The sequence below is a fragment of the Maylandia zebra genome, linkage group LG7 (assembly GCF_041146795.1).
Source record: "Maylandia zebra isolate NMK-2024a linkage group LG7, Mzebra_GT3a, whole genome shotgun sequence".
Classification (NCBI taxonomy): domain Eukaryota; kingdom Metazoa; phylum Chordata; class Actinopteri; order Cichliformes; family Cichlidae; genus Maylandia; species Maylandia zebra.
Genome location: NC_135173.1, coordinates 28374841 through 28395175, shown reverse-complemented (window position 1 = coordinate 28395175; position 20335 = coordinate 28374841). Strand labels below are relative to the sequence as shown.

The window sequence follows — 20335 nt, the reverse complement described above, 5'->3', positions numbered from 1 at the left end:
AGCTTTCAGGCCCCTCTTCTATGAAAACAGTCCCCTGTTTAGATTCAGGATGCAGACACCGTCTCTACTTTTAAGCTTTAAGAGCCTTAAAATTTTCCTTTTTGGTTACGTTTATAGTTAGGGCTGGATCAGGTAAGCACAAATCTTCCCTTATTTAAGCTGCTATAGATTTAGGCTGCTGGGAGCTTAGAAGTAGAATGGGAGGGAGAGTCTTCAGTTTTCAGGCCCTTCTGCTGGCGGTTACTTCCTGTCAAATCGGAGTTATTCCTTCCTACTGTTGCCATTGTGCTTGCTCATAGGGGGTCATATTGGGTAGTTAGTTGTATGTATTATTACTGAGTCTACCTTTCAATATATAGCGTCTTGATGCGACTGCTGTTCTGATTTGGCACTGTATAAATAAAATTGAACTGAAACATCTGTGCTTCGGAAGCTTGATGCAGTCTCGAAACATTAGTTTCGAGCTTCCCATCCCTACTTTTAACTTCTTTTTTCCCCCATATTGTCCACTTTAGATATTGTGTTAGTGATTTAACCCTGGTCCTGTTGTTATCATTGGGGTTTTCTGGTAACAGCCGGCAGGTTTATGAAGTTTTGTGGTGGAAACTGGTGTGGTAGTGGAATTGTGTGTAGTCTGTCTGGTTGATTCCCAACTGAATTCATAGTAGAACCAGTGGACACGTTTCTTTGTTAATTGATTTACATTTTTTAAATACTCAATAGAGTTGCTTGTAGCAGCAGTTGAAATGGGCATTTCCGACTGCAGTGTTTGTCTTAACATTAAAAAGACTGACCACCTCTCTGCAGGGCAAGTAGTGTTGTCAGTACCAAAAGCTGAAAGGTCACAGTCTCGTGCAACAGCTCCTGATAGAGTGGTCTATACTGATATTTTAATATTTAGATTCAAAGTGATGCAGGAGAATGTTCTGTTTTACTGGTGTTGTACCTTACCTTCTGCATTGGTTCAGATCATAAAATGCTTTTCTAAGTAGGAGAGTAAGAGTTCCTCATCTATTTCTCTTACCTATGGTGTGCCACATTTGGCTCTTCTTGTTTCTATTATGTCTACTCCCTCTTCTGCATATTCTGAGCACCTTCAAGGACATTTAATATCACTGCTATGCAGATGAAATTCAAATATACATCTCTTTTTAACCCCAAGATGTTTCTAAGCTGCTGATCCAAAATAATTTCTTAGACTCTCTTCAAAGTTGGATGGCTGACAACTTCCTGCAACTTAATGAAGAAAAAACAGAAGTTCCTGTGTGTGCCCTGACAGATTTCTGCCAAAGGTAGCTCCTTTGTCCCCTTACAACATTTGGTAAATCATCTGTCAGGAACCTTAGAATTTTGACTCTTTGTTCATTCTTGATGTTCATGTGTAATCTCTAGTTTGCTCTTTTTGTTTTCACTTGCCAAGTTAAGTCCCATTGTGTCACGCTCTGAACCTGAGATTATTATTGATGCATTTTTTCATCTTGTGTAGATTATTGAAATTCATTGTTCACTTGTCTAAGCAGAAACTCCTTGGAACACCTGCAGGTTGTTCAGTGTGAGGGACCAAGCAGCCCAGGCACAGAGGACACAGGAAAAAATGGTTTTCTTTCTTTTAACCCTCAAAAAAGTTCAAAAGACAAAATTTAAAAACACAACTAGCAGGCCCATAAAAGAGGTCAACTAAATATAACTCTACAAAAAGTATTTTCCAGAAACTTAAACAAATCGGACACAACTTAACTCACAAACTGACCTAATTACAAAGACACAAGAGGGTAGCTTTTATGGTGGTTTGGCCAAACCATTTAAAAATGATTCATGAATTATAGTAATGAAGAAAACTGCAAACCAAACTAATAAAGTGAACAAATGGACTGATTTACCCATGTGTGGCTGATGCCATCACATTCAGAACACTACTGTGAGGCTTATTGTTCTAAGTACTTTCATACCTCACCATTGCTGACCCAGCTCCACACTGAATTCTGGGTCCATTTTAAGATTCTGTTTTTGACTTCCGGAGCTCCTCCATACATTCCCAGCAGCTCCTTGAAGTCATGTGATCAGGGACTACTTGTTTTGAATAATACGAGACTGAAAACTGGAGCTTTGCCACAGTGTCCCCCAGACTCTGAGATCTTGAGATCTCTGGACTCAGTGGTCTCTTTCAAGAGGCAGGTAAAAATGCATCTTTTTAGACTTACATTTGGAAATTTTTTAACAATATTAAAATTAAGTTCTGTAGTTTTTTTTTTCTGTTTTTTTTTATTGTGAAGCACGTGGTGGCTATAAGACTATAAGTGGAAATTCCAACATTAGAATAAATACTAGAGATGTGTTAACAATAGTAAACATGTTTTACATATTCAAATCACTGAAACCTACTGACACTGGGTATTTTGGAAGATTGTGTGGTTGTTTTACACGATCCAGTAACAGAAACACATACTCTTTTTTTTTTTTTGAAATGCAGACATTTTCTTTATTTTGCTTCAAAGAAGCTAAACTTGAAGTCTTCACTAGACTTATATAGTCCCACTAGGACAAAACCTTGAGCATAAATAAATACAAAGTAGAGTAGCAGACCAAATAAATAGATCATTCTTCAAATACCATTTGAAGTTATTGTTATGTAACAAAACTATATAATAGCTTTTTTCAATGAGAAGGTCATCAATATGAATTAAATCAAGTAATAAAATACCCAGATTACATTTACTGCACTATGCAGGAGGAGTCTGTAAACAGAACTAAGAGAGCAAACATCTACAAAACATATTATTGATAAATAAACAGTAAATAGCTAAGTGTATAAATAGGCTTGTGTGACTTTTGAAGCCGCATTAAATATTCCCAGCGATGTTCCTTCTAAGTCACAGCCTGCTCACTATGAGCATGCTGCAGGACTTCACACCGCTGATTAGACTTGGTGCATTTCATGAACTTCATGCATTTTATGCGTGTCATGTGATAGCAGGTCTGGATGGTTCTCCCCTAGGAGCTCTGGGGTCTGACACAGGTACACCCCACAGCTACTTCCACATTCACTGGCCTCAGACGGTAAGTCTTCTTATCGTCACAAAGCTCCTTTTTGAGAAACACTCTGTTCTGAACGATGGGAACTGAGTTGTAGTCATAGTCCTCAATCATTTTATTGTCTTTGAGCTGGATGCATCCTGAACACAGGCACTGAGCACCAACATATGTCGAAGGAAAGTGATCTTCCTTGATGTGAGTTCTGTTAAAAACAAAAGAGGACTCGGTGAGCTACAGTTTATTCAGACATGTGGAGCGTGTGGTTCTATATGTCAGTAACAGCAGATGGTCTTAGTAAATACAGAAGCCCCGTCCAAAATGTTAGGAAAGCAATCCTAAGAACAGGGCACATTCATCCTGTGCTATTTTCTTTCTTTTCTTTTCTTTTCTTTTCTTTTCTTAAAACAAAACAAACAAACATCAAGCTGTCAACAAAATTTAATCAAACCATTCACCACAAGATGGCAGCGTTTGGCTTGAAGGTTTTAGCGTCATTTGATACAGAATTATACTATTTTGTTCTTTTGAAGTGACTTTTTTATCGTTACCTGAAGAGACGACTCGTAAATCTCATTTATTTATCTGTTTTCTGTTCTCTCCAGTTATGGTTAATGAAGACACAGGATGCAGTCATTCCCGGCAGCTATGTACCAAGAGAGCTTCATTCGCAGTAGGTGACGCAAGCATTGGATGAATCGGGGAAAATCCCCCGATTCATCCAATGCTTGCGTCACTTGCGCTGGAAGGACCAGCGCCAATTATCACTCAAGGCCAACTTAGCGACTTTGTCGCTATATTTAGCGAGTTTTCAGACCCCTTAGCGACTTTTTTTTCTAAAAAAAAAAGAGTCTTTGAGTCTTTCAAAGACATGAAAGCGCGTATCGCTTTTACTCTCAACAAGCAGCGGGTGCTGTAACGCAGTCAGTTCTTTTAGTCTTTTACTCGTATGCTGTTTTGTGGATCACAAGGTTTAAAACTACTTATAAACACACACAAAGTAACTCCACCAGAGTGCCTATTTCGGGTCACTTTTGCCGGTCCAAGCCCGGGTAAAGGAGCAGGGTTGGAATTGTGACATTAAAAAAAACAATAATTGCTAAAAGAAATTTAATTTGTAGTTCTAAATAAACTCTAAATGCATTTAGGACGTTTTTTACTCACTTTATATCTCTTCCACGATGTTATTTCTCTCTCCAACAACATAGGATTAGCATGACCAATTATGCAAATTAGGCGATGACGTCATTTAGCGACTTCTAGCGACTTTTAGGACAGCCAATAGCGATTTTCCTTACTGAGGAGTTGGCAACACTGCTCAAGGCACGCAAATAAGCTCGACTGTGCGCTGATTATGGCTTTATTTTACCGTGTAGCCGTGTGATCCCCGAGTTATTTATTCTCTTATCTGTTTAGCTGTTATGTCTCTTTCAAAATTCAAAACAAGAAGTTCTAGTTTCTAACTGCTGTTCATTTATATTTGCGCGCAGTAGACCGGTTTGTAATTAGCTGTTGTTAAGGATTTTACTACGTCATAAAAATGAAAATCGAGCTTCTAGTTTGCGCCTCACTCTGTGTAAAGGTTTGACTCAAATCTGACGTGACAAAGACCCCAAACAAAATGTAAAGATGGAATTTTTGTAAAATCTCTTCACACTTTTTTATCTTTCGGGAACTTCTCTCACCCGCTGTTTGTGCGAGGTTAGAAAGGACTTTTATATATTTTAAAACATCATTTGCTTCATATGCTGCGTGTTAAATACTGAATAACATCGGGATTTAAAATGTGCTCAGGCTGCTGCTTACACGAATCTCCAGGGGGACAGAGACCTGTCTCGCTGCTCATCTGACAGCGGCGTCTTGTAAAGTTCCAGGGGACAAGAGTAAGATGAGCTGCGAGCCGTTGACCGCGGAGCCTCTGTGGGCCGCAGGTAGTGCGTCCTCAGCTTCCTGTCCGCCGCTGCCTGTAGCTCCTGGTCGTTATAGCACCGGAACATCTTGGACGACCACATGGGCACGATGAACAGTACGAAGATGAGAACCTGGGGAGACGCAGGCAAACCATGTCATTTCATTCATACAGATGTGAAAAAAAGCAGCAGTCTGGAGGTGAAAGCAGAAGCAAAGGGAAAACAGTGATGGAGGTAGCAGAGGCAGATGTCCCGCATTCGACTCACCGGTTTATAGTCCATCCTCCGACTCTGAGCTCTGTCTGATTCTTTCCAAGATTAACCGGTCGGTTCATGACATCCAGTCATTCATCTCTTATTTATGTATACAAAAGATGGGGGCGTGGGAGGGGAGGGGGGGGGGGTGCTTTAACTTCCTTGTTTCCGGCAGTGAAGCAGCTGTAGCACCGGCAGTAGGTGAGGATACTGTCATAGAGAACACAGACCTGGAATTTCTTCTCTCTCTCTCTCTCTCTCACACACACACACACACACACACACACACACACACACACACACACACACACACACACACACACACACACACACACACACACACACACACACACACTGACAACTGAATCACCTGTGTGGTGCCTTTCACACCTTCTATTTAATGTTATAACAGTAAACATTAGAGAAACACAAACTAATCTTTCGAGCAGGGGTATCCTACTATCAGATTACTGTCGAAACAAATAAATGTTATAAATATTTATAGAAGATCTTGGTGAAGAATATCAGCAAACATGTTGTCACTCAAATGCATCTATAAATGTTTATACCTGCGCAGGGAGAGAGCCTCTGACCGAAACTGTACAAAGAAAAATCATCCCAGTTCCTGTGATGGTTGGGTGTAGTTAGGTTTTAAAGACATTGTAAATTACTCAATAGAGTTATTCACTTATACATTTTTAATTTCAGAAATTCACGTCCACACACTAGGGGGCACTACAGGGATTAAACAAGTGGGTCAATCCGACATTCCCGTGGGGCTATCCACACCAACTCACCTGGCGATAAGTTGTAACTTTTTCTTTTGAAGTTAATGCGACTTTATAAAATCTCAGAGCTACAGTAGACACAGTGGACATTTGTGTGATTCCCCTGAAGCTTAACCAGTAGCTTAATTTTTACATGGGACTGAAACGTGTTTTTACTCTAACAAAGTCTAAATGATAATTTACAACTAAATTCTTCCTAAAGCTTTACAATGATAAATTAAAAATCCCCTACCGTAATGAAGAATCTTTATTTTTCTCCAATTATTAGCAAAAATAATAGAAAAGAAATAAATGAAGAAAGTTGACTCTTGCTATAGCTTTTAAGATTAAAAACCCTAAACACACACTGCTGATCCCAGTTCCTGTGAAGTGTCAGGCTACCATGCTCTGCCAGAGTAGCTTCTAGTACTGATTCCAAGTCTGACTCTACTGAAGGGATGAACACTATTGTTTCAAAAGACATTTCCTCATGTGGGTTTTTGATGATGCTGCTGGAGAGGACTTTCTAATTTGTCATAGCTGAGCTGAGATCTGGTTGTTGTCATCACCTTTTGTATGCTATGGATGTGTGCAGTGTCATCCTGGAAGAGAACACTCGCATCAGGACATACAGATGAGGAAAACCCTGTTAGCCCACATCTGAAATTCAAAGTTTTTGTCAAAAAGTCTTTTAATTTTATTTAATTAATTTTTTTTGTTTTTTAACAGAGCAAGGGATTTTCAACACAGAATTTCTAAACATAGCAGTTTTATTTAGAAAGCATAAATTCCTCAGTTTCATACTTTTATTAAGACAAAGCACAAACCACTGCTGTGCAGTGAAGTTCTTTAACTTTGTAACGTCCAAAGCTTCTAAAATCAAGTGAACACGCTTTGCTGACACCCTTCTTGACAAGGGGAACCACCCCAGTCTACCAATCCAGAGGCCCTGTCCCTGACTGTTGCAGTCAGTGTTGCAGAGGTGCGTCAGCCATGACAGCCCCACAGCATCTAGAGCCGGGTGAATCTCATCCATTCCAGAAGCCCTGCCACCATGGAGTTGTTAACTGTCTCTGTGACCTCACCTCCATTGATGGACAAACCATTCCTTTCACTGCCTGATATAGTTGGGGGAGTGGTTGAAGGAATAATATCTGGAATGACAGAATAGTCCCACCCCCAATATACACAGTGTAGAGAGGAAGCTGCTTTTTCTCCTGAATTGTCTAAAGGCTTACCAGAACCACTTCGAGCCCTGCTCAATTGCTTCACCATATTTGTCGCATTCTGCTTGGCCTGCCAATAGCTTCCAGCTGCCTCTAGAGTCCCACAAACTAGCCATGCTTGATGGAACTCCTCCTGAAGCTTAGCAGCTCCTTTCACCTCCATTTGGTTTGAGGATTACTGTCATGACAAGCACTAGCTGCTTTGGAGACACGACTCAGCACAGACCCAAAAGCAATGGAGATGCAGAACATGGTCCATTCAGATTCACCGTCCCTAATTTCCCTCCCTTGTCCTGTGTCTCAGGGATTCTGACAGTTAGTATGATTTATGATGATTCATTCACATTAGCATATTACAATGTTGCAATCAGGACTTTGTAAGGCACAATAATTAAAACACTTTGATCAGTTATTAAATAATTTATTTAACAAGAACTTAGAAGTGAACAACATAATGTTTAATGATCCACATTTCACTGTTTACTACTCTTTGCATCTGGGGATTTTATATTGTTCTGTCTATGTGAGTTTTTATGCTTAAATTGTTTTTTGCTAATTTGAAGTCTCTGATCACCATGTTGCTTTTTCCTTTGTAAATGCTCCTTAAAGATTGGTATTTTGTCTGTCGCCGTGTTGGGTAACCAGGAGTGGTAGCAACCTTGGTTAGCAAGCGGCATTCATAAAATATGCTGGTACAACACCTAGACAGACATACTAAGTTCTGAGCAATCTTCTTGTAGTGTCTGTACTGCACAGCAAGACATATTATTTGTCAGATAATTCCATTGACAAGTAGAACTGGTCATGCCCATGCTATAAAATTGGGTATTTAACACAGGAGTCTATGGAAATCAACTTACTTTTTGAGAGTAATTTAAGTTTATGCCACCTCCAAACTGACTTCAATTACTAGTCCCAGAGGTTGACACATGCACCTACCCTTTAAGCTTCAGTACTAAACTCTGTCTAATTATTCTTAGTAACATAAAAAAGAAGGCTCCCTGGAGCTGTCACTGTTTGGACCTCTAATAAATAAGGTTCTATCCAATCACAACCAACAATGAAAGCTCCTACATTCTCCTGTGTATTATGCTGATGTTATTTCGATTTCCACAGTTCCTATTTGCCTCGGCACAAACACTACCAATGATGTCTTCTTGTTTTTCAGGAAACGTGCAATAAATGCAAGAAAGCACCTGCCAGCCTAACCACAGTGTCCAGAGAGCACATGGTACCATGCCGTTATGTCCATGTAGATTCCACTGTTCCCCTTTCTTCCCTCAAGGACATTCAGTGTTTTCAAACAAACCCCTTTCCAACACATGAATTATAAAACAAAACAAAACAAAACAAAAAACAAACAAACAAAAAAAACCCTCCATTTAAACTTCCCATTAAAATATGTAAATATAACAAGTCATTATATCTTGGCATGAATGAGTGTCAACAAGAAAATGGGAAACTATCACTGCCCTGCCCCATAAAAGTAAGTGTGAAGTATCTTCAGTGAATATTTTTGTTCGCATCTTAGCATCATCTCCTTCTCATATTTCCTCATATACTCTTATGACATGTCATGAATGCTACTGTAATAATTGTTATTATTACCCAAATAGTAAAGACAGTAGAACAAGAAAAAAAAGTATTCACCGTCACCTTCTCCAGCTGACCTTGTTGCTCGTGTTGTCAGATTTGGCACGAGTCACTTTTTCACGAGTTATTTTGTCTTTTGATGTTGTTTCTGTCCTGTTCAGTTTCTCCCGTAGATGAAAGGTATGAAGACATGGATGCTGTATATTAGCAGTAATATTGAGTACAGCATGAAAATAAAAAAGTGTAGTTTCATGTCCAGTTTAAAGAGACTTAACAAAGACTCCAAATGGCTTAAAAAAAGATGTGTGTGGTTTCGTTTTGTTTTTTTAAATTAACTATATCTACTCTACAAGAGTACTCAAAATTTGTTGTATTTTGCCTGGGAATCTTACTGTCACAGTGTCTGACCGCATTGGGGCATTTTGTCGATATGCTGGTTAATTTATCAACAGAGGGGAATGTCCTCTTATCTGCACAAGTGTTTCAGGGGCATTTGCAGGTAACTTTCCAATGGTCATTCTACTTAGAGGCCATTCAACATCCCACATAGCAAGCAGGTCTGGCCCGGATCTGGTATCAAGCCGGCACTGCTGGCTGACTTCTGGCATGATAAGGCGTATGTCATCCAGATATGGGCCAGGCCTGGCATAGATGGCACTGTCTATGTGATGGCATGCCACATCTGGCTCGATTGTGATTCGGTTTATGTGGCCCAGTCTCATAGAAAACAGGTCTGGCCCGGATCTGGCATCAAGCTGGCACTTCTGACTGACTGGTGTCATGGCAGAGTGTATGTCAACCAGATGTGGGCTAGGTCTGGCAATGATGGCACTATTTATCTCCTATTTTAGTTAGAAGACCCAAATGTCATTTTGCAATACTATACTGCTATAGTAGCCAACGTTTCAAATGCAGGTTTGACAGGTTTGTGAGTGTACACTTTATCCAAAACCTAGTTAGGGTTTACTCGTGTTTTCCACTGTGTGGCTGTAGCTCAGGAGGTAGAGCAGGTCACCTACTGATCTGAAGGTTAGTGGCTCGATCCCTGGCTCCTCCAGTCTGCATGTCAAGAGTGTGAATGTGTATGAATGTAGTTAGGAAGCACCCAGTTAAGAGAAAGTGTGTGATTTGTGACTGTGGCATATTGTATAGAGTACTTTAAGTGGGAGACTAGAAAAGCACTATATAAGATTAAGTCCATTCACTGTCTGAACAGTTTCGTCATGTTCCAACACATGTTGTTATTACATGGCTTGATTAAGGTACACATTAGGATGACATCTTGGACCAGCACAGGACCACCAGTTTGTCTACAACTGGCCCGTGGCTGCCCACATATTGCAAAGAATGACGGCCCTTTGGTGGCCCAGATCAGGTTTGCCAGAGGTAATCCACACATGGGCCAGCACAGGATCTCCAGTGTCTATGCAACTGGCCTTGTGCTGGGCCACCAAAGGGCCGTCATTCTTTGCGGTGTGTGGGACAGATCTGGGCCATACCAATTTTGCTATGTGGGATTGAAAAGCTTTTGCAGATGCAAACGTGAATGTCTCTAGACATCTGCAAATTACAAAGAGCCAAAGAGACTTCACTACTAGTGCCTAGTGACTTCACTAGAGTTGGCTGTTTCATTGACTTAATAATCCTGTCTGCACTCATTTAAGTTAATGTTATAAATGCAGGCCTATATAGCCAACCTTGCTGCATAGTTTGGCCATGCACATTATTATTACTGTAAACATTAAAACATCTCAGCTGGCAGGCACTCAGATCTTAATGTAAATGTTTGAAGTTCATTATGTTTTCAGTTTTACAACCATTCATTATATATAATTTGCTACCAGTTCTAAACATATTATTGCTATTGTGAATTTTTAATTGACGATGGTTAGTATGTAAAACAATGAAGAATTAATTGTAGACTTTAGTAATGACTTAAAACTTGACAAAAGACTTTGGGGTCTTAACTTTGGACTCATAAGTCATGATTTGAGAGTTAATATTTTGATTTGGGACTTGATCACCTTAACTTGTGTCCTCTAAACAACAATGCATGACATCACCCTTCAGACAAACTTCAAAGAAGTATAACAGGAATAGCGAGTCTTCTGTGGTGTTGGCAGCAGTCCATGTCCAAAAACAATATAATATTTGCATAACAGAGATGCAGCCAAGGAGACTCACAGGTTAATATGGACATCCATCAGCCTAAATCCTTAAATTCAATGACAAGTCATAACCATGTTGGAAGCGTCACTTACCTGTTGGCAGATTTGTTTGTTTATTGTGGTCTGGTATTTCCCCTAAACTATGTGCTCTGGGTGCTCAAAGTAGTTCCTATTTATGACTTCCTCCAGGATTATTTCTTGAGTCTGTAGGCAACTTTTTCCCACGACTGCAAAGTTGATGTGGTTCATTTTTCTAAAATTTCTCCAAAATTGCAATAAAAGTGTTTCCACTACATGCCAAATGGGGTGTTCAATGTTAGAGAGTTGTTTATTCAGTTATGTCGACGTTATGGAAAACTAAACAAATTTTTTGGTTCAGATACAGGTCACATGTTTGGAAGAGGAATTCCTAAATGCAAAACACTTCATGCATCCAGAAAATACCCCACATAGATCACATAGCTTTGAATATATCTATCTATCCACACACACACACCTATCTATCTATATGTATGAATAAATAAAATTCCCCTCTCTCCCCTGTGGGCGGTCTATCCTTCAAGCTCGAGTCCTCTACCAGAGGCCTGGGACTTAAGGGTCCTGCGCAATCCGGTGCAGTATCTTTGCTGTTCCCAGGACTGCGCTCTTCTGGACAGAGATCTCCGATGTTGTTCCTGGGATCTGCTGGAGCCACTCGCCTAGCTTGGGAGTAACCGCACCAAGTGCTTCGATTCCCACTGGGACCAGTTACCTTCGCCCCTCACATCATCTCGAGCTATTGATACTTCTCTAGCTTCTCGTGTTCCTTCTTCCTGATGTTGCTGTTATTCGGTATCGCAACATCTATCACTACACTGGGATGTCGTGCTTGGAGAAAACTCCTGAGTTTCTCTGATTGTCATCCCCTATGTAGCCAGTGTATCAGAGAAACTCATGAGAGTTTTCTCCAAGCATGACATCCCAGTGTATTTCAGACCCAGCAACACACTCAGACAAAAACTGGTTCACCCGAAAGACAAAACTCCAAAACACAAACTTAACAATGTGGTGTATGCTGTACAGTGTAGTGAGGATTGCCCAGACCTCTACATTGGAGAGACCAAACAGCCACTTCACAAGCGCATGGCACAACACAGAAGAGCCACCTCCACAGGACAAGACTCAGCAGTCCATCTGCATCTTAAGGATAAAGGACACTCTTTCGAGGATGCCAATGTTCACATTTTGGACAGAGAGGACAGATGTTTTGAAAGAGGAGTGAAAGAAGCCATCTATGTCCACTGTGAGCGACCATCTTTGAACAGAGGCGGTGGTTTACGACACCAACTCTCTGCCATCTATAATCCAGTTTTGAGATCCCTTCCCAGACGCCTTTACGCCCACTCACATCCTGGGCCATCTGACCTCAGGAAATCACATGATAGGGTGGGGCCAGGTTTCACAATGAGCTCACCCGAAACCCTGGCTGACTGGGACCCACACCCGTTTTCACACCTTGGCTCATGTAATTAGGTAGAGGATCATCAGGGGGTTCTTTGTCCCTCTTTGGGGGGACACTCCCACTGGGCTTAAATCTGGGACTCTCCACCATTTGACTCTTAGAACTGAAGAAGCTTCTCGGATGAGAGGTGAAACGTCTTCAAGCAACTTAAAGAAGTCCAGATGCTTTTCTCTCCAAGCTCCTTAGACTATGATGACCTGGATGACTGAGAACCTTCACAGACATATGGTGTACTACCAGTTAATGCAGTACACCATAGTGTTTGCATCTATCCAAAAGATCGACATAGCCAATGTGACATCAGTCACTGGTTGTTGCACGACTGGCCACTGGCGAAGTTTAGACTTCGATTACTAGGCTCACTTTTCCTCCAGCACCAGGTTTTTCTCTTTGTAGAACTGGTAGTTGCTGAGAAATTGCAGTCAGGACCGCAGTGGTGACTGACACTGCCCTGTCAAAAGCAAAACTATGATAAGATCAGGTATGACCTCACTGTGACCTTAGGAGCAATGCAACGGCTTAACAAAGAAATCGATAGTGACTTTATTAGAGATGGCAGATGGGAATTTCTCAACACTCAATTGTGATGGTTCAATGCTGTGAATAGATTCATGATAATGCGCTAGCTTAAAAAAACATGGACGTTCTTAACAAACATCTGTATGCTGTTTAAATTGAACAATGCCCCTTTGAAATTATTATACATTACTGTGGATCTGTACTGTAACACATTTTCTTTTTTCAACAGTCGACAGCACACAAAGGAACTTGTCTTATCAAAATAGTTTATTTAGAGGCTTTTCTCACAAAAGCAAGACATACGTTGTCTCTAAATGTTCCCATTCCACCTCAGACTCCTCCAACAAAAAATGTGACAGAAAACATTGTTTTATCACTTAAGAGCTAAGAAAACAAAACGTTGGAATTTTTTAAAAAGCAGTACTTCACATCAATGTGGTTTATAATGATATGCTTGAAAGGTTCTGAGCTGTGAAAATGACCACTATCCTAAAACACAGCAAGGAGGCGAGGCATTGGTTAAAGAGGGAGCTGGGCCGAGTATGGATGCTTGTGAACTTGGAGATTTGTACAAAGAAACGCTCTGAGGTCCTGTGGGCTGTTGGTACCCTGTAGAGCTGAGCCAACAGTCACACCACTGCACATACAGGAAAAAGGAGAAAAAAATGCAAGAACAAGACAGTAAAAGAGATAGAAACGGCTCAGTGTTCATAGATCTATTATTCACCACACCATGAGGAAAATGCTTCCATTCTAGTGAGGGAACAAAGTGAGCAGCAGGTAAACACAGTACCCCTTTACTATCCTGTCTCTGCATTATGAAGTCTAAACATATTGCACTCCATTCCTGAGACGTCCCTTTCCTTGCCAAATGCCCAGATGACCTCTTCTATTTGTGAGGTAATATGTGGCTGAGACATTAAAAGGATTTTAACGGGAGCAAACTCGGGAACATGGAAGTGATCAATGTTCGAAAAATGAAGCAGAGCCCATCAAGCCCAAGGTGGTTTTTGTGGCAATTACTTCCTGTTCACTCACACAACAGCCTTTATAACCAAACCATACAACATTTTTACATGTCCATTGGAGATTTGAGAAAAAACAAAACAAAAAACAGTCCACCCTGTGACCCTCATGGTTGCCCAGGCAGACTTTGCATGTGGATGAACAGGTTAGGGCTGTGCTGCCATTTATTTGGCAGGAATCTTTGCTCGTTTACGGGCGATGGCATCTTCCACAGCCTTCAGCTGTTTCAGAAGCTCCTCGCGCCGGGACAGCGTGTTGCTGGGTTTGCTAGAACCTGATCCGGCACCCGATGCTGGACTCGGTGTGACCAGCTTGGCCGATGGAGCTGCTGGGCTTTTCCCAGATGATTTGGGAGGTGGAGACAGAGGACGTTTTCTAAGAAGACAGACAGAGTTAAGCGTTATAATTACCAGCCAAGTGCAAATGAGAATACATGACTAAAAACAGGAAAAGAATGTCTGAGAGCCATTCCCTGCATTCACTACTTCCACTGCTGAATCAGCCTTTGTTTAACAACACTTAAGTTAGATGACAGCACACATCATATCTTCTGTTTTAAACGGGATGTTATGTTGATTCATCAACTATTATAAACCCATTCAGTGTTTATCTACATCTGGGTCTGTTTTAACTGTTAAACTCTTTAATCCTAGTTGTTAAAGCTAGTTATCCACTAACTTTAGTTATAACTAGATCCCTGCGAGTTTCAATAAGTTCAATATAAAACTTTGTCAGCTTTAAAGTAATTACATACAATTCTTAATATCACATATTTAATAGGTTAAATATAGAATCAACCAACCAAAATCAGCCATCTATGAATTAATCTTTTAACATTACAATGATTCAAATACTTTTTAGTCTTTAGACTGCTAACCAAAGTAAAGCAGTTTAAGCAGTAATTGTGAGCTAAAAAAAGGAAAACGCAAACAAAAAAAAACCTCTATTTGCATATCAGTCAATGACAAGCAGAAACAATTCTCAGTTTTCAGAAACTAGAAGCAGTTTTGTGGAAGCTTTTTTTTTCATTTCTGGTTAACTGTGCAGATTGAAAACAGCACCTGCTGAGCATCTAATGAACTGTTGACACTGTCCCTGAACCATTTTAAAAATCTTTTGATCAAAAGCCTTTTGGTAAATTAGACTACTGAACAATGTTGATATTGTTTATGATACTGGCCTTTCAGTTAATTAAACAATTACTACTATTCAGGTATACAAAAGTTTAACAATGCCTATAGCATAGTACAGTATTTGATGCTTATTCACCACATAGTAAAAATGATTACCTTTTGCATTTGGGACTGTTGGTCAGACAAAACAAGGAAATGGAAATTGTCCCTTTGATCTCTCGATTTTCACAAGTCTGTTCAGAGTTTCACTAAGGCAATTCCCTGGCCCCAACATAACCCTCTCTGTTATTTCTAACTCATGTGTGTCTGCTGACATGCCTCAATTTTGCTCATCAGCTACTGCAGGCTAAAATAGTTAACTAGTGTATATGACCCAGGTTAACCTTGCTGTGTAGCTGGTAAAGTAAACATTACTATCTCTTCATGTTGGAAAAAAACAAACAAACTTGCCACTGTCTCTTCTTTTTGAACTTTCCTATTTTCAAAACCAGGAAACAACTTAATGGGAACATTTATACTGGATGTCCAAAGTGGTATGACATGAATCCATACATTATTCATAATGGAAGTCACAATGAGAGTTTCATGGTGGACAAAACAAATTGTTATTTCAATTCTCTCATTGGTTCTGCCTCTGTGTTCAGTACAGTTCAGTACAAAACAGGATGCTTGATAACACAACGGAATTATTTCATAGAGGGGATTTTGCACAAGAGACAATGCATTCTACAACACGTGCAGGGAAGGTTAACTATCTGTGACCTGTTCCTCATTTTGGCTTATGAAGTTTGCCAGACCACATGACATGACAGACATGTGTTTGGCCTGAGTCACCATGATCACTGCTGCCTATACAGAGGCTGTACAACATAGAGAAAGGTGATTTAAGAAATTCCACAGTTCTAGCTGAATGTCTTTGTCTTCAGTGAAGGTTTAAAAACCACAGGCCTTCAGCAACAATAAGCCACCAACCTGTCTCCCTGTGGGGGCATGGGTCGCCCTCTGGGTCGATCTATTCGAGGAGAAAGTGGGAGTCGGCCAGGTATCCTCTTATCGCGGCCTAAAAAACACCAGATTAAGAGATAATGAGGCAGACGGACTAAACTACATTTAAGCTTTTCATATGAAAACAGTAGGGGTGCAACGATACACAAAATTGATGGTTCGGTTCGATACTTTGGTGTCACGGTTCGATATTTTTTCAATACAAAAAAAAATGTTCACGCCTTTTTAATTTGTCATTTATTAAAATTATAAATATATATTTTAACTCAAAAGTACAGTTTTTAAATTTAATGTTGCTGAAACAACAAAGTAATAAAAAAAATAAATCTGTCTGATGGAGAAATCACTCATCTTTGGAAAAGAGTTTATTACAGAGAAATGTCTCTTTCCAAAATAAAAGCTATACTATACGCTTCTTCTGGGCTATATTCTCAGCAGCATATTAAACATATCAGGTCCCCATAAGGAGAATCATGTGCTAACGGCTGTCTAAATGACTCGGGTAAAGTTAGTAGCATGCTTGTTGTTTTTGTCTGCTTCCACTTGTCTTTGCACTAGGATGATGTCGGTGTAAATGTGCAGTCATATTCGTTGTGTTCCCACTAGTGCTGTCAGCGTTAATCTGAAATGACGTTAACGCCACAACACGGCAAATCTCCGTTAATGTGTTACCGCGAATCACCCCGTGCGTGGGGCTGGACGGCGTCAACACGTTAACGAGCTAACTGCGCTAACACACTAGTTCCCACCCATGTAATTGAGCATTGCGTGGCACATCCAACATACTGTTTTACTTTAGTCCATGAGCTTACCTTCAGGGTCATACGTCACATGAAGACCAAAACAGTTCCAAAGGCCAGATCTGAATGAGGGTGGGGGAGGTTCAATTTGCCATGTTGCAACGAGCTTAGCTACTGTCTTGCTAGCTTGTGCTGCGCTCAGTGGATCTGCGCTCGACAATGCAGCCTAGGCGGAGTAGTCGAACGCAGATCCACTGAGCGCTCAACACAGACAGCATCGACAGAAGAAAAGTTGCTAAAATAAATAAAAAATGTTGTATTGTTCATACATATGCGTACCGAACCGAAAGCACTGTATCGAACGGTTCAATATCGATACGAGTATCGTTGCACCCCTAGAAAACAGGTGCAATTTTCTGGAGCTAATAATGACTGGGCATTCGGGGGGATGTGCAACGATGTGTCTTGTCCTGACTGTTAGATGGTGAACCAGCCCGGCATTCCAAAAGCACCTTCATGCCCATTACTTCTAATGGAGGTCCCTTTTGAGTGTATGGACCTCATTGGGCCATTTCACCAGAGCGCACAAATCATGGACTTTAAAATCTTATTCGGTTGCTCCACCAACCCGTCAGTCTGAGGGTGATAGACGCTGGTCCAAAGAGATTTAATGCCCAATAATTCGTATTGTTCTTTTAGTGTGAGAGACATGAACAGTGTGCCCTGGTCAGTCAGTATCTCGGGGAGATGACCTGAAAACTGAGCTTGCACTACACTCTTTAAAGAAATGGTGCGCAGCGGCACTGCTTCGGGATATCACATTGCACCAAAACTAATACAACGCTAATACAAAGATTTTAAAGTTCATGATTCGTAATTTCATTCATGAAGGATGAACGCAATTGGAATCGCTGGTTAGACCCTCTGTTGTTTACAGGTTCCCCAGTTAATGTTTGGAGTTTTATACCAAATTGAAGAAAACTGGAAGGAAGGAATGAAATTCAGTATGTTCTGGACCTGAGAGCAAAGCTAGACACACTGAGTAGGTTTTCCTGGGAGAATTTGCTCCAGGCGCAGGAATGTTGGCAGCTCCTGTACAACAGAGGGGCTAGGCTCAGGCAAATTTCCCTGGGAGACAAAGTGCTTCTATTTAGTCAGTCATGTTTCTCACCTTTGTCTGGAGACATAGCCATTCTTTTGTTGAGGGGGGAACCTGGCCTGTCTTTGTCTCCAGGCAGGTACCGCTTCCTGTTGCCTTTGTCTCCCTGCTGCTGAAATTGAACAATTCAAACATTCAGGAAAAATTACAGAAACGCAAGAAATGGGTCCATACTGGAATGGAAATCAAGCTCAAGTAAAGAGTCAAGTTGTCTATTGTTTCATGCAAAAATGCAAATAAACTTGCTGAGATGACACTTGCTGGGAGCATAGATACTCTCTATCAGATACAAGAGGAGTGATTGAAGTTGATCAAATTTTTAGGTTAGTTCCTTATTAAGAATGAAATTTGTTTAAAATATTTTCATTAATTTATTCTAATTTTAGGATTTAAACCACAGGCCCAAAAGTGCCACTACTTACATTACGGTTGGAGAAAAATCAGTGTGTTCAAAATGTAAATTTTAGGGTAAATGTGGAGCTCTTCAGTGTGCAGGCTGCAGATCTTTGGCTTTTAAAGAGTTGTTTCAATTCTTCTGATGAGTTTCAGCCAGGATTTAATTCATCATAGCACAGAAACAGCACTAGTGAAGGTTACTAATCTTATGGCCTCTGACAATGGACCGGTCTGTGCTTGGTTTCACAGTACCACCTGACACCACTGAACATTATACTTTGGAGACTGTAACAGACAGTGAATTAATTCAATATTTATTTATTTTTGCGTATTTGTTAGAAACATTTTTTTTTATTTTCCTTGAACTGCATACTGTGAAGATGAACGTACTTTCTTCTGTTTGGTTACAATTGGCAATGAGGTGCATTCAGTGTGTCTCTGTTAGTTTGAGTTTCCATGTAAAACGTGATAAAACAGGAATTTATGTATGTACACTCGTATTTGCTGCGTTAATCTTGGTAACAATGTTTTGTTTTTTTTAAACCATGTCTCACGTGATGGTGTAAATCATTTTATTTTCACTGAGTATGTGAGACAGGCTAAAAGAACATGATTGTTTTATGCTTAGGAAACTTGAGATTTCTAAATACAGTTGCTTTCATTTTTTTTGTCCTCACAATAACAATGCTGAGTGATCCTGTTGGTGAGCTTGGAATAACTGATCTGTAAACAAAGAACTTCTCCTTGTGGTAACTAATGGCAGTAACAGAGACTATAATACACCATTTGGTTTAATGGTAATGCATTCCACCAGCTTGAATCATCATTTTTTAGATAGATTCCAGTCTGTAAGCATACTGCTTTTTCTTAAACTCAAAAGCTAAGTGACAAGTTGGTCAAGATTCTTTTCACGCTGTACATACTTTCCTTATACATTTTTAATTAAAAACATTGTATACATTCCATTTATGATGGAGATGACACCCAGTTATGTTTATCAAGCCAGATGCCACACTGATAAAGGTTATAGTTGGGCCTGGATCAGGCGACCCTAAACCATCTATTAGTTATGCTGCAAAAGGTTTGTGTTGTTGGTGAATCTCCATGATTCACAGAGTCATGATGTCTATTGTGTTGATGCTAGTATGGATTGTCAGAGTGCGTCAATAGAGGCTAATTTTCACTTGTATAGATGTCAGAAAGTACATTTTCTTTAAGGACTTATTATTTTGAACATTAAAGGTTCACAAAAAGCCATTAGAAACAAAAAAGGTGAGGTTTTCTGATTGAGATAACCAGACTCCTTTAAATGTAAGAAAGCAGAATATTAACCTTGTTAAGCAGGGTGAGCTTGATGTCTCTGTGGGAACTTGAACTGCCATAGTTTCCAGGGGGGCCCATGGTGCCAGGTGGAGGATGTACTGGGTGCCCCCCCCTGTTACCAGGACCTGCTCTGGGCAAGGGATTTCCTTCTCTGGGTGGGGGACCAGACTGGTCAATCTTTCTTCGATCTTCTCTGAAGGGTTCATCCTTTTTCGATGGTCTTTCTTTAATGATGAAAAAAGAAATATGAGAATGTCATGTGTGCAGACCCAATGTCTGATTGAAACACATGAGGACTTACACGTAAGCTCCCAGTTTATCAAACCCCACTGAGCAGTCCTTCCCATTAAATCTAACCTCTCTTCTGCCTCTCCTGCAATGTCTTTCTTATCTTTCTCCATCTCTGAGTGATTAGTGGAAGCTAGCTAGCTTTCTTTTCTCTCTCTGTGAAATATAGCAGCTAGACCTTTAGCTAGCAGTACACTGTGCGACAAACTGCACACAAACAGTTTGTGTGTTTGCTGATGTTTGTTGAGCTAATTGCTGCTCTTCAGTAGCACTAGCTAGATGCTGAAGTACCACAA

At 40.3% G+C, this 20335-nt stretch overlaps 2 protein-coding genes across 2 annotated transcripts in view; both read right to left on the bottom strand.

The window, feature by feature from the left end:
- Positions 1-2463: 2463 nt before the first annotated feature.
- il17c (interleukin 17c) lies at positions 2464-9333 on the bottom strand. Its single transcript, XM_004556210.6, has 3 exons — positions 5208-9333; positions 4837-5072; positions 2464-3235 (listed from the first exon to the last, which is right to left on the bottom strand). Exons 1-3 carry the CDS (start codon positions 5220-5222, stop codon positions 2992-2994), a joined length of 495 nt encoding a protein of 164 aa, XP_004556267.1. The 5' UTR covers positions 5223-9333; the 3' UTR covers positions 2464-2991.
- Positions 9334-12969: 3636 nt separating this feature from the next.
- Positions 12970-20335, bottom strand: part of zc3h18 (zinc finger CCCH-type containing 18) — a 60675-nt gene continuing 53309 nt past the window's right edge. The window contains exons 16-19 of the mRNA XM_076886179.1: positions 19761-19975; positions 18045-18144; positions 16101-16188; positions 12970-14370 (exon numbers count right to left, since the gene is read on the bottom strand). Coding sequence (XP_076742294.1) covers positions 14160-14370; positions 16101-16188; positions 18045-18144; positions 19761-19975 — 614 coding nt within the window. The 3' untranslated portion in view covers positions 12970-14159. The remainder of the gene's footprint in view (positions 14371-16100; positions 16189-18044; positions 18145-19760; positions 19976-20335) is intronic.

Bases quoted from the DNA above. Each gene is read 5' to 3' on its own strand.
- il17c (XM_004556210.6), bottom strand. The intron at 3,236-4,836 runs GTAAGCAGCAGC...TGTTTTTAACAG, and splicing joins CTGTCCCCCTGGAGATTCGT to AACTCACATCAAGGAAGATC.